Genomic DNA, 11,566 nt, shown 5'->3' with positions numbered 1-11,566 from the left:
GACAATTGCCGATTTGAAAAAGCAACTAGCAGCGGCCAATGAGCGGGTAAGCTCGGCGGAGAAGAAGGCGCAGGCCAGCGCAACCGAAGCGGACAAGAAGCGAGCGGCAGCACTGGATGAAGAGCTGGCTGAACTCCGCACGGAGAAGCAGCTCGCCGAAGACCGAGCCAAGAGTGAGGTGCGCGGCCTCAAAGAAGAAGCTACGCGGCAAGCGGAGCGGGCCAAGGCCGTGGAGACGGAATTGAGGAGCGAAATCACAGTATGTTTCAAACGATACCCAAGCACTACGTCTAAATACTGACCCAGCTCAAGAACCTGGAAACCAACCTCGAAGTCCTCCGTGCCCGCACCGAAGAAGCGTCATCCAGTGGCTCTAGTGACTCGCAGATCAAGCTGTTGCGGCAGATTGAGACGCTGCAAACGCAGTATTCGCTGGCAAGCGAAAACTGGCAAGGCATCGAATCGTCGCTGACGTCGCGGCTGACGGCACTGGAAAAGGAGCGCGACGAGCTGGCCAAGCGCGAAGTCGAGGTGCGGCGGAAGGCGCGCGAAGTCAACTCGAAAGCACGCCGGCTGGAAGACGAGATGGATACGGCGTCAGAGCGGGCGCGCGCGCTGGAACACGAACTCAGCGAGCAGGCGGCAGCTATGGCAGGGCTGCAGAAGCAGGTGGCTGCAGCGGAGAAGTCGCTCGAGGAGGCAAAGGCACGTTTCGAGCAGCAGCGCCACATTTGGGAGACTGAACAGCAGAACAAGCTCGACGAGGAGCGCCAGAAGTTGCGCGCAGAGATGCAGGCTCAACTGCAGCTGCAGACGTCGGGAGGCACTGCCACACCCGGCAGCAGCCACCATAACCTCTTCTCGCCCGACTCAGCCAGCCAGTACGGCGGCTTCCTCGCCCCACAGACGCCGTCGCTGCCTGCTCGCAAGCTCTCGGCCCAAGACAGCCTCGGCCTCGGTGTCGCTGCCGCCCGCCGCTCCCCAGCCCCGCCACCCGGCCGCGTCTCCTCATCGGACCTGCTCCTTTCTCTCGACCACACTGCCGCATCGAGCGCAGGACGGCGCACTCCTGGGGGGTACGCGCCTTCTCGCGCTGGCGGGGCGCCGTTTACGCCACCGCAGAGGCAGGATAGCGCCTCTTCTATGACATTCTCACAACTCCACAACAGCACAGGCACAAGCACGCCAATCCTCCAACCCAACGACTCGGCATCCATACTAGCGGACGATGACGCCCTTACGCGTACCAGCTCCCCCATGCGCGGCGGCTCCGTGCCCCCTGCGGACCTTATCTCGGCATCAACCGTCGCAGCCGGTCCCAGCGTCCAGCTCGTCGAGCGCATGAGCGCCGCAGTACGTCGGCTCGAGAGCGAAAAGGCGGCCTCCCGCGAAGAGACGGCGCGGCTGATTGCACAGCGGGACGGGGCGCGAGACGAGGTTGTGGCGCTGCTGAGGGAGGTGGAAGGCGCTAGGCGGGCGGCGACGCGGGTGCCGGCGCTGGAAGAAGAGGTGAGGAGGACGAATGAGAGGTTCGAGGCTACGTTGGAGATGTTGGGGGAGAAGGAGGAGAGGGTTGGTGAGTTGGAGGGGGATGTGCGGGAGTTGAAGAGGATTTATAGAGATTTGTGCGAGAAGATGCAGTAGGTGGATGGATGGATTGGTTTTCGACTGACGTCCATGTCTACCAGTTTATTATTATGATGATAAGACGATGATGATGCATTATGCGAGCATCCAACCAACTTCAAAAAGAATAATACATGATGCTCGGTGGTCTTTGACCCGTGCTTGGTAGCCTCCCGATTAGTCATTAGGTTGGCTGCTCTGCTTCGCACTCGAGTACGAGTACGAGTAGCTAGGTAGCTGCCTCGGCATGCAGTGACGTGAACATCGGAGCTACAGGTCGCACCTACCTACCTATTTTCCAACTACTACCTACCTAATCTCTGCATACCCGCTGATTCTACCGCCTTTGACGTCTGATCTCCAAGCCAGCTTCTTTCCTTAGCATTCCTTCCTTTGCTGTTTCTGGATCTCACAGCTGTCCGCGAATCGTCACATTATGGCACCTCTCCGCCTCCGCATCGACGGGCGGACCTTCCGCGACAACAACGGCCGCGAAGTCACGCTCCATGGAATCAACGTCGCTGGCGATGCCAAATTCCCTTCCACCCCGGATCAGCCTTCGCACGTCGCCGAGAACTTCTATGATGCCGACCATGTCTCATTCATCGGTCGCCCCTTCACCGTCGACTCCGCCCATGTCCACTTCAGCCGGCTAAGGAAAATGGGATATAATACCATCCGCTACATCTTCACCTGGGAGGCCATCGAGCACGAGGGTCCGAAGAAATATGACGAGGAGTGGGTACAACACACCATCGCCGTGCTTCGGCTGGCCAAGAACTATGGATTTTACATTTTCATGGACCCTCACCAGGATGTTTGGTCGAGGTTCTCCGGAGGCTCGGGAGCGCCACTGTGGACCCTATACGCATGCGGACTGAACCCTAGGGCATTCGACGTGACCGAGGCCGCTTTGGTTCAAAACACCTACCCGGAGCCCGAGAAGTTCCCCAAAATGATTTGGGCCACCAACTACACCAGAATGGCATGCCAGGTCATGTTCACCCTGTTTTTCGCTGGCAGAGAATTCGCGCCCAAAGCCATCATCGACGGGATGAATATTGAAGACTATTTGCAAGGGCATTTCGTCAATGCGTGCAAACACCTTGCTCAGCGCATCCGCGAAGCCGGCGATCTGGAGAACGACGTCGTCATAGGTTGGGAGAGCATGAATGAACCGAACAGAGGTTTGATCGGTTGGGTGGATTTGTCCGTCGTTCCCAAGGAGCAGAAGTTACAGAAGGGTACTTCTCCAACAGCGTGGCAAGCAATTCTCACGGGCTCGGGCAGGGCATGCGAGATTGACACTTGGGACTTTGGTGGCATGGGTCCGTACAGGTCAGGGAGCGCTCTTGTCGATCCCCAAGGCGTGACTGCGTGGCTGCCCGCGGATTATGACCACTCGCATTATGGATTCAAACGTGATCCAGACTGGAAGCTTGGAGAGTGCCTGTGGGCACAGCATGGTGTGTGGGATCCGTCCTCGGACACGTTGCTCAGAAAAGACTATTTCGCGAAGAACCCGGCGACCGGAGAGACCGTTGACTACGAGTACTTTACGAACCACTTCTTTATGCGGCACTATAGGAGGTATCGCGACGCGATCAGGGGTGTGTTCCCTGAGACCATCATGTTCTGCCAGCCGCCCGTACTGGAGATCCCCCCGACGATAAAAAACACTGAAGACGATGATCCGAACATGGTGTTCACGCCTCACTTTTACGACGGAGTGACGCTGATGACGAAGAAATGGAACCGGCTGTGGAACGTGGACGTCTTTGGCGTCCTGCGCGGCAAGTATCTGACGCCCGCCTTTGCCATCAAGATCGGAGAGACAGCGATCCGGAACTGCTTCCGCGACCAGCTGGCGGCCATCATGAAGGAAGGCCTGGACAACATGGGCCCGCGGCCGTGCCTGTTCAGCGAAATCGGCATTCCCTACGACATGGACGACAAGTACGCGTACCGCACGGGCGACTACTCCAGCCAGATCCTGGCCATGGACGCCAACCACTTCGCCCTCGAGGCCAGCCACGCCCAGGGCTTCACGCTGTGGACGTACGTCGCGACCAACAACCACCGGTGGGGCGACCAGTGGAACGGCGAAGACCTGTCCATCTACTCGGCCGACGACGCGCCGCTGCCCTCGCCATCACCCGCCTCCTCAAGCAGCGCCGCCGACCCAGCCTCGCCGGCCTACTCGCGCAGCCAGTCTTCGGAAACCCAGCGCGTCTCCCCCGCCAACCTGCGCGAATCGCTGTCCGCAGAGCAGCCCATGTCGACGACGACATCGACACCAACGAAGCCCGGCCACCGCGCCGCCCAAGCCTACATCCGCCCCACGCCTATCGCCACGCACGGCCGCGTCGTGTCCTACGGCTTCGACCTGCGCGCCTGCACCTTCCGGCTCGCGCTCGACGCGCCTTCTCCTACCAGCGAGGCGCTGCCGACCGAGATCTTCCTGCCCGCGTTCCATTTCCCGCGCGGCGGCGACAACGGCAACAATGCGACGACGGTCGAGGTCAGCGGCGGGAAATGGAGCATTGACGACGTGAATGTGGGAATGGGAGAAGGGGCCGAGGAGAGCGCGACGGTGCAGCGCCTGCGGTGGTGGCATGCCGAGGGCGAGCAGGAGATTGTGGTGCGTGGACTTGTGCGGAAGGTGGGGGAAGTGGTTGCGGGAACGGGGGAGGAAGAGGGCTATCTGGAGCAGTGCCAGCAGACGGGGAAGAACTGCATCGTCATGTAGGTGCTCCTACCTACGTACGTACTCTTTAGGGCGGCCCGGTCGGGTACCTACCTATCTTAGCTACTTCCATGTGGCGTTGGGGCGTGGCGTGGCTAGCGGAATGGGATGGTTGTGCTTTCTTTCCTTACCTTGGTGGATGGTGGATGGGGCTTCGGCAGTTGGCGTTGACGGTTTTTTTTTTTTTTTTTTTTTTTTTTTGTTTGCACGGCTTGCTGCGTACTACATGGACTGTACCTACTTTATCCGCACGTATATATACAGCGGCAAGGACAAATATGCTGAGCGGCCTTGTCTTCTTTCTTTATTCACGCACACGCACACACTACCACGACCACAAGTGAATGACGTACGTGTCTGTCTGTCCTCATTTTATCGAATGATACAAGCCAAGGCAAACATTAACTAATTGATTGATTTGATTGATTGATTGTGTGTTTGCCTACTACGAGGAACGGGCTCAAGCAAAGTATTCGCGCCTGGTACCGGTGCATAGGTACCGGTCCCGTTGCCTGCCTGCCTTGCCTGCGGCTCAGCCCAACAAACCATCCCCGTCCTCCAAGCATGAGTAGCATGAGTGGCATGCATGTGACTTTCCGGAGGAGGAGCGGGGGCGAACACAAGGAAAGAGCGTGCTGTGCTGAGCCGCAGAGAAGGAAGGAAGAAGAAGGGTCCTGCCTACGGCAACGAGCAGGCAGACGAGAAGGACTCCGCGGCATGTACGTGCGTAGACGCTCTGCAAAGATGGATAGAAAGAAAGAAAGAATCTACAAGGGGATATGGCAAAAAATAAATAAATAAATAAATAAATAAATAAAAAATTTAATATTTAAAAACGCCCGAGAAGTTGCAAAAAGGCAGGCAGGCTACGCTACGCTACGCCTTCTTCTTATCGGTGTAGTCTCTAAACATGCCCAGCATGTGCGTATTCGACGTCGTCTTGCCCTTGCGCTGCGCCTTCTTCTTCTTCTCCTTTGGCTTGCCCGTGGCCTTGACCTCGCGCGGCGCGCTCGTGGGGTTCAGGTTGGCCGCCACGAGGCGGCTGCGCAGGTCGTCCGGGTTCTGCGGCAGCTGGATGCTGAGCCACATGCTCTTGAACTCGGCGTCCATGGCGTGCGTCAGCGACGGGTCGTTCTGCCATACTAGTAGCGGCTGGTTAGTCTTCTGGTTGCGCGTCACGAGTAGCTCGCCCTTGGCCTCGAGCTCGTTGATCGCGTCAATCGCGCCCGGCCACCCGTCCTTGAGCTCCGAAACCCTGATGCCCACCGAGCTGGTCTGCCGCTGTAGGAAGCCCTTGAGCTCGTCGGCTGACCGAACGTTGTGCTTGGGCCGGTAGCGGTACGAGCCCTTGCCGTTGAAGCCGTTCGGGTCATAGTCGACTTGCTTGTGCTTTTGCAGAATGCTCTGGATCGTATTCCACTCCCTACCCCCCTGCTCGGCGGGCTGGGGTTTCGCATGGCCCTCCACGTTCACCTGGATCGAAAGATGGCTGAATACATCGGAAAACAGAAGAGGACGGTTCTTCTCCTTGAGATATTCGCAGGCATAGACGATACGCGTCATAATCTCCTGGCCAGTGCTGGTGGACTGTGGCTGGGAGTACACAATGTTGTCATCGGGGCGAGGTCGCTTCTTGGTCTGCGAAGCCATCTGCGACGAGGTGGACGGCGTGGGCGAGGGAACCGCCGGACCGGCGCCCTTGCGGAACGACATGGCTCTGATGTGTTGTTCTGTTGGCTACGGATGTGCTTATCGTGGTTTCGGCGCGTTGTTTTGCTAGCTCAGCAGATGTGCTCGTCGTAGGTAGATTGTCGTGGATGAGGCAGTCGTGGATGGATGGAAGTGAGAGGCGGCCATGGATGCGACCAGCAGTAAAGTGAGATTCGAAAGTCAAATGACTCGCCGCGACCAGGGGAAATGACTCGCGCCGTGCGCGATGTCACTACCTACCAACCTTCTCGCTCATAACCACCTCACAACAACGCAATCTATAACCTGAAGTGACTCTGCGAAACTCAGTCAGATTAATAGGACCGTCTGGAATCTGCGTTCTGTCCGGACACGGACGCAGGCAGGGAATTTTGGACGTATGTATATGCAGGTGCCGCCCGCGCTGGGACCGAGGACGGAATCGGAGTCGAGGCGCGCTGGCATAGCGGCAAGACTGTTGTCGGCAGCGAACATGCGTGGTTCGTGTGTGCTTGTGGGGTGGCGAAATGGAAGCAAGCAAGGTGAGGGAGGAAGCAGTGACGCGGCGAGGGCGTTGCTATTCTCCGTCGATGTTGGACTCGCGAAGCTTCACATTCAGCTTTACATACTCCTAGCTGCAACTGGACGCGCGCCGCACCCAGGAGCGCGCGAGCAGTTGTTGACGCAGTCATCCCCACACCACACAGCAGCTATACCCGCTGTCAGATCACTGCTGTGTCGTCAGCAATTCACGACGTGTCTACGGCAGCTCGATGCCCTCAATTTCCGCCGTCTGCAGGATATAGTTTTTGATCTAGTATATGCACTCGTCAGCAGTGTATCACTTGCATATTTCAATAAGAAAAGCGGGTCAGATAGCAAGCAAGTGGGCAGGCAAGCGGCGCGGGCGCTCAGTATAGCTCTCGGTATGTTCGCATCGACAACCATATCCGTGAAAGCGGCAGGCTGTCTATAAACTTTGCCTATTTGTATTTGTCGTCACAGCGTTGCCGCCGCCGTCTGCTGCCGTGCCTGAGGTGGAGCGAGATATAGGTGCACGATCGCAAGAAGGGTACGTACCTTTGCGTCTGGCGCGTGGTCGATGGCTAGCTGACCGTCGTTGTCGCGCTTGTCAAGCTCGGCGCCGGCTTTCATCAGCATCAACGCCGCGTCACCGAAGCCTTCTGCTATCGCTGTCCAGAGCAAGAAGTATTGTCAGCGCGTGTAGGCAATGGGAGCAGGCGCTCTTGATCAAGGCCTGCGGCGGAGGAGCATACCATGGTGCAATGCTGTCATGCCGTCCATATCCGACGCGTTGATGGGGCTGTTGGCCTCGAGCAGCAGCTTGAGCATGGGTACGGAGCCCACGGCCGCGGCGCGGTGCGTGGGCAACTGCCCGCGCTTGTCTTTTACGCGAGCGGTCGCTTTGTGCGCGATAAGCTTGCGAGCGATGTCGAGATTGTTCTTCGAGGCAGTAAAGTGAAGGGCGGTCTGGTGGTGGACGGTGTCGGTAGCTGTTCTACGGACGGGAGGGAGGTTCGGGTAAGGAAGCAGGTACCTGACCGTTGTTGTCTGCGCGGCGCGTGTCAGCTTAGAAAATGCTTGCGGGGTGCTGTCGCTCGGCTTACTCTTCATGTTGACGTCTGCGCCTCGCGACAGGAGTAGGTCTACGAGCTCGTCAGACTCCTTCAGGCTCGCCGCCATCATGAGCGGCGTCCAGCCGGACCCGTCCTAGCACACGGCTCTCAGCTCTTCGCCCAAATATGGACCGATTGTGTTCCGGGGCGTACCTGCGCATCGACATCGAAGCCTTTGGACTGGACAAGTACAGAGACAATGGGCACGCGGTTGTAGGCTACGGCCCAGTGGAGCGGCAAGCGGTCGTCATCGTCTCTGCGGGTCGCGAGCCGAGGGTTCGCCTGGGGCACGGTCGTGACATGGTCAGTCGGGAGCCTGTGAGAGGAAGATCATGGGTGGAGGCTCACGTTTAGTAGCGACTCGACAACCTGGGCTGCGGCAGAGTTAGCATTGCACTCGGATGAAGCTCAATGCGGGGCCGTACTTCTGCCCTCACGGCATGCCTCGTGGATGGCGAACTTTTCCTGGTTCTGTGGGTCCATGGCGAAGAGGAGGAGAGTAGGTAGATCAAGGGTCTGTGATGTCCATAGCTTGCGGCAGCCGAGCTGGAGCTTGAAGCTTGAAAGATGATCCGGTCGGCGTCGGCAGTGGGCAGTGCCGACGCTAGTCCGGTTCAGGAAAATTGTATGCATTGCGTCACTATCATAGCTTCACATGCGCGAGATCTTTTGGCCTCAGCATAGATCAATTGAACAATGCAATCCTGGTAAAATAGTAAGCCCCCTTGCCGCTATCCCTTCGCTACCCGTATCCGAAGAGCCCCATTTTTCAACAACCTCCCTTTCCCCTCTCCCTTCTCCCTCGACCTTCACCGCCCAAACCTACCTCGAGCCTCCCAACCTCTCTCTATAGCCGCGCCCCTCACAGCCCCAACCGCCTACCATAGTCGCCATTATTTCCCCACCCGAATACCTGCGAATGTTCTCGCACACCCCTTTCCAACCACCAACCAGCTCGCCGCCCACACACCGCTGCCCATCCCCACACGCGCAACGGCGCGCAACCGATGAACGCTTGCCCCACCGTCATTGCCGCAGCGCACTGAGCCGCAGCTCCACCTGCCCGCCCATCACAACCCCTGCCACTGCGCGCTATATTGTATGCTTGGGTACAATACAATACTGCCAGCTGTGCGGCGTAGCGCGGCGCAGAGCACGTGGGGCTGACGTAGCGAGCGGTTTTGCTGCAGCGCGCGCGGACGTGGGCGCGCACTCAGGGTCTACAAACGGAGGAGATCATCGCGGAGCATGCGAGCGCCCAGGCACTATCGTTTTAGCTGTACTGTACAGGACTGGGCCGTGTGGGTGTGCTGGTGGTGTGAAAATCGGGATCTGAATTCGGGGTGGAGTGAGCGTGGGTGTAGAGCGGGTGTTTGCATAGAAGAGCGGTGACTACGTGAACGATGTCCTGTGGCATGGCGTGTTTGTCGCGCGTTGCGCCGCATGTTTTAGGCGTTGTTTGCTTGAAGGGAACGCACAGAGCGGTCTGGTCTGGTGACTGGGGAAAGGGAACGTAGGGGCTTCATGCGGTACTCCTAGTGCTGGAGGTCAAGGTAAGGGAGTAACCAATAGCGTTTGCGATGAATTTGTGAGATGTAAAGGCAATTGTCGATTCGCAGATCTTTTGTGTCGGAGGGCTCGGAGGAGTACGTGCCGTGCCGAATGTGCTCGATCGTGGGTCGAGATCTGTCTGAACATGGTGAATCGATCACAGCAGCTTTCTACTGCTGTGTGAAAAGTTTACTATGGACTTAAGTTAGCAGAATTATCAGTTAGTTCACGTTCGGAACAGGCATGAATGGTGTGATTCAATAGTAAATGTGGATTGGATTCATTTCCGTTGCTGCAGGCGACAGTATTCTAGACCTGCCATTCAACAAAAGAAGCAGAGATGTAGGTAGGGTATGTAGGGTAGTCGTGCTACGGCCGGAGGTATCTCGCTCCGGCACTGTCCATCCGAGCGCGCCAAGGCCGCGAATCTAGCAAATGAGGCATTACATGAGTCTGGACGCCTCCGCTTCTGCGAACATCATTTCGAAAAACTGAAAAGCGCAAAACCGATCCCTGTCGACACGATAATGTGCCGCGCGCTCCAGATCCCTTCACTCCAAGCACTCTTCGTAATGCGCAAAGTGTAAACGGGGCGCGCGGGCGCACGACAGGACGTCATTGTGCCTAGCCGTTGCTGTGCGCGCGTGCCCCAGCTCGGGAAAAAGGTCCAGACCGGGCGCCGCAGCCGAGACATGTCGGCGGGACCACGCGCACGTCGGGCGCTAGACACCCGAGCACGACAGGCAGCGCCCAAGAGCCAGCCATTCGGTGCGTGTCGGGCAAAAGCGACCCATGGGTGAGTGGTGGATGGAGGATGGCTAGACGGATTGGATGGATGATTTGAGCCAGACTTGGGATGCTTTAGCCGAAGCACGCCGGCCCGGATCATTGTTGACCAGTTCGGCCGCCGGCCAACCGTGGATGCGCTGCGCCCCGGCTACGCTCCAATCGAGTCGCGGGCTAGCTTGTGCTCGTCTGACTGGCGGTGATGCTAGCTAGTCTGCTGCTGCTGCATCCCTCTGCTCGGTTTCCTCCCAGGGATCGGCTGCTCCATGGCTTTGGATGCGTGACACGCGAGTCCTCCGCGTGACAACCTTATTCCTCTAAAGTGGTGGTGGGCAAACGCCGTGGTGGCGGTCTAGACCCATTGCTCATGAGTGGCTCTTTGCGCTGAGGGAGAAGCGCTTGAACTTGCTCTTGACCGGGCTGGAGGGGCTGGTAGGTCGCGTGGCATCTTTGCCGTCGGTCGAGTAGCCGCTGCTGCTGCTGCTGCTGCCGGCGGACGAGGAGCACCGGCGCTGGGTTTCGGCGAGGATGTCGTCGAGGGAGACGTTGTAGGCCGAGTAGGTGGGTTGGATGTCGGTGTCGAGCATCTCGACAAACTTGGAGCCGGCCATGTCGACTGGTGATATGGTGGTTGATATGTTGGTGGGTTGGTTGGATGAGAAGACGGAATTGCCGGATGAGGCAGTCGACGAGGGACGGGGGAGAGGGATCTTCGGAGGAGTGGATGTATGTCCCTTGGGAGGTGGGGAGCGAGGCAGTTTATGTAGAAGCGTGTTTGTAGTTCAGGAGGTAAAGCTAGGAGCACACACCGCATTCTTCAGCGAGCGAGCAAAGACCAGACCCTTGAAATACCTTGGACCCTCAGGCACGGCGGCGGCGCACGCACACGCGGCCAACGCAGCCGTCATACGCCGATCGCATGCGCCAGACGCGGAGATTTTCGCACCGGCCTGCAGCCTTTGGTGGTGCTATTTTGGATCCGCCGGGGCGGGCGGGCACGGCGGGATGGCTGGCTGGTTGGTTTAGTTGGCCCAGCGCGCCAGGCGTGACCCTGCCGACGACCCTGAGCATGATGGGGCGTGGAGGAGGCTTCGAAAAAGCGGATCCGCACCGCGCTCGGATGACGTCCCTCCTCCGCCCACGTAAAACACCTCTCTTGACTCTTCCATTTTCTCTTCGTCTGTCTGTCTCAGAGTCATGATTGTTAAGCGAAGGCTACCTTTATCCCGCCCGCCTAATTACATCTCTGTCACCCCCCGGCCCTGCCGCGGAAGCCCGAGAGACAAAAAAGAAACCACCTGGCCAGCTGGATGTCGCCGGATGTTGGTGGCAAAGACAATTGCGCACGCAGCCCGTCACCATGCCATGCTGCCTGCTGCTGCGCCATACTTGCCTGCGTTGCCATTGGTGACGTCGCACATAACCTTCTGACGGCGGCGGTGGAGGCGCAGTGGTGACATTCACGCCTTCCCTCGCCTTCTCCTTCCCTTCGCTGGGAATCGATCATCCCGCGGTTGCGCGGCACCCTCGA

At 58.3% G+C, this 11,566-nt stretch overlaps 5 protein-coding genes across 5 annotated transcripts; 2 read left to right on the top strand and 3 right to left on the bottom strand.

Annotated features, from left to right (window-relative positions):
• Positions 1-1,928: 1,928 nt before the first annotated feature.
• Positions 1,929-4,577, top strand: K452DRAFT_284067 (glycoside hydrolase family 5 protein). Its single transcript, XM_033539883.1, has one exon. It carries the CDS (start codon positions 2,063-2,065, stop codon positions 4,373-4,375), a length of 2,313 nt encoding a protein of 770 aa, XP_033401416.1. The 5' UTR covers positions 1,929-2,062; the 3' UTR covers positions 4,376-4,577.
• A 677-nt stretch (positions 4,578-5,254) lies between these two features.
• Positions 5,255-6,058, bottom strand: K452DRAFT_213443 (uncharacterized protein; the record flags this gene model as incomplete). Its single annotated transcript, XM_033536211.1, has 1 exon — positions 5,255-6,058. A coding segment is annotated over one exon (804 nt), but the record flags the coding sequence as incomplete, so codon positions are not given.
• A 763-nt stretch (positions 6,059-6,821) lies between these two features.
• On the bottom strand, positions 6,822-8,181 carry K452DRAFT_324600 (uncharacterized protein; the record flags this gene model as incomplete). The annotated part of the gene is made up of 7 exons (XM_033544716.1): positions 6,822-6,875; positions 7,142-7,254; positions 7,339-7,575; positions 7,690-7,792; positions 7,852-7,980; positions 8,068-8,072; positions 8,124-8,181. The coding sequence occupies 7 exons, from the start codon at positions 8,179-8,181 to the stop codon at positions 6,822-6,824; spliced, it is 699 nt and encodes a 232-aa protein (XP_033401414.1).
• A 174-nt stretch (positions 8,182-8,355) lies between these two features.
• K452DRAFT_124167 (uncharacterized protein) lies at positions 8,356-9,127 on the top strand. The gene has a single exon (XM_033535209.1). It carries the CDS (start codon positions 8,618-8,620, stop codon positions 9,032-9,034), a length of 417 nt encoding a protein of 138 aa, XP_033401413.1. The 5' UTR covers positions 8,356-8,617; the 3' UTR covers positions 9,035-9,127.
• Positions 9,128-10,263: 1,136 nt separating this feature from the next.
• On the bottom strand, positions 10,264-11,121 carry K452DRAFT_124159 (uncharacterized protein). Its single transcript, XM_033535208.1, has one exon. The coding sequence runs from the start codon at positions 10,847-10,849 to the stop codon at positions 10,388-10,390; it is 462 nt and encodes a 153-aa protein (XP_033401412.1). The 5' UTR covers positions 10,850-11,121; the 3' UTR covers positions 10,264-10,387.
• Between the last annotated feature and the right edge of the window lie 445 nt (positions 11,122-11,566).

Source organism: Aplosporella prunicola, assembly GCF_010093885.1.
Source record: "Aplosporella prunicola CBS 121167 unplaced genomic scaffold K452scaffold_4, whole genome shotgun sequence".
NCBI classification, from domain to species: Eukaryota; Fungi; Ascomycota; class Dothideomycetes; order Botryosphaeriales; family Aplosporellaceae; genus Aplosporella; species Aplosporella prunicola.
This window is presented reverse-complemented; position numbering and strand designations above follow the sequence as displayed.

What these genes read in the sequence shown, in the direction of transcription:
- K452DRAFT_284067 (XM_033539883.1), top strand. Translation starts at nt 2,063, where the DNA reads ATGGCACCTCTCCGCCTCCGCATCGACGGGCGGACCTTCCGCGACAAC.
- K452DRAFT_124167 (XM_033535209.1), top strand. Translation starts at nt 8,618, where the DNA reads ATGTTCTCGCACACCCCTTTCCAACCACCAACCAGCTCGCCGCCCACA.
- K452DRAFT_124159 (XM_033535208.1), bottom strand. Translation starts at nt 10,849, where the DNA reads ATGCGGTGTGTGCTCCTAGCTTTACCTCCTGAACTACAAACACGCTTC.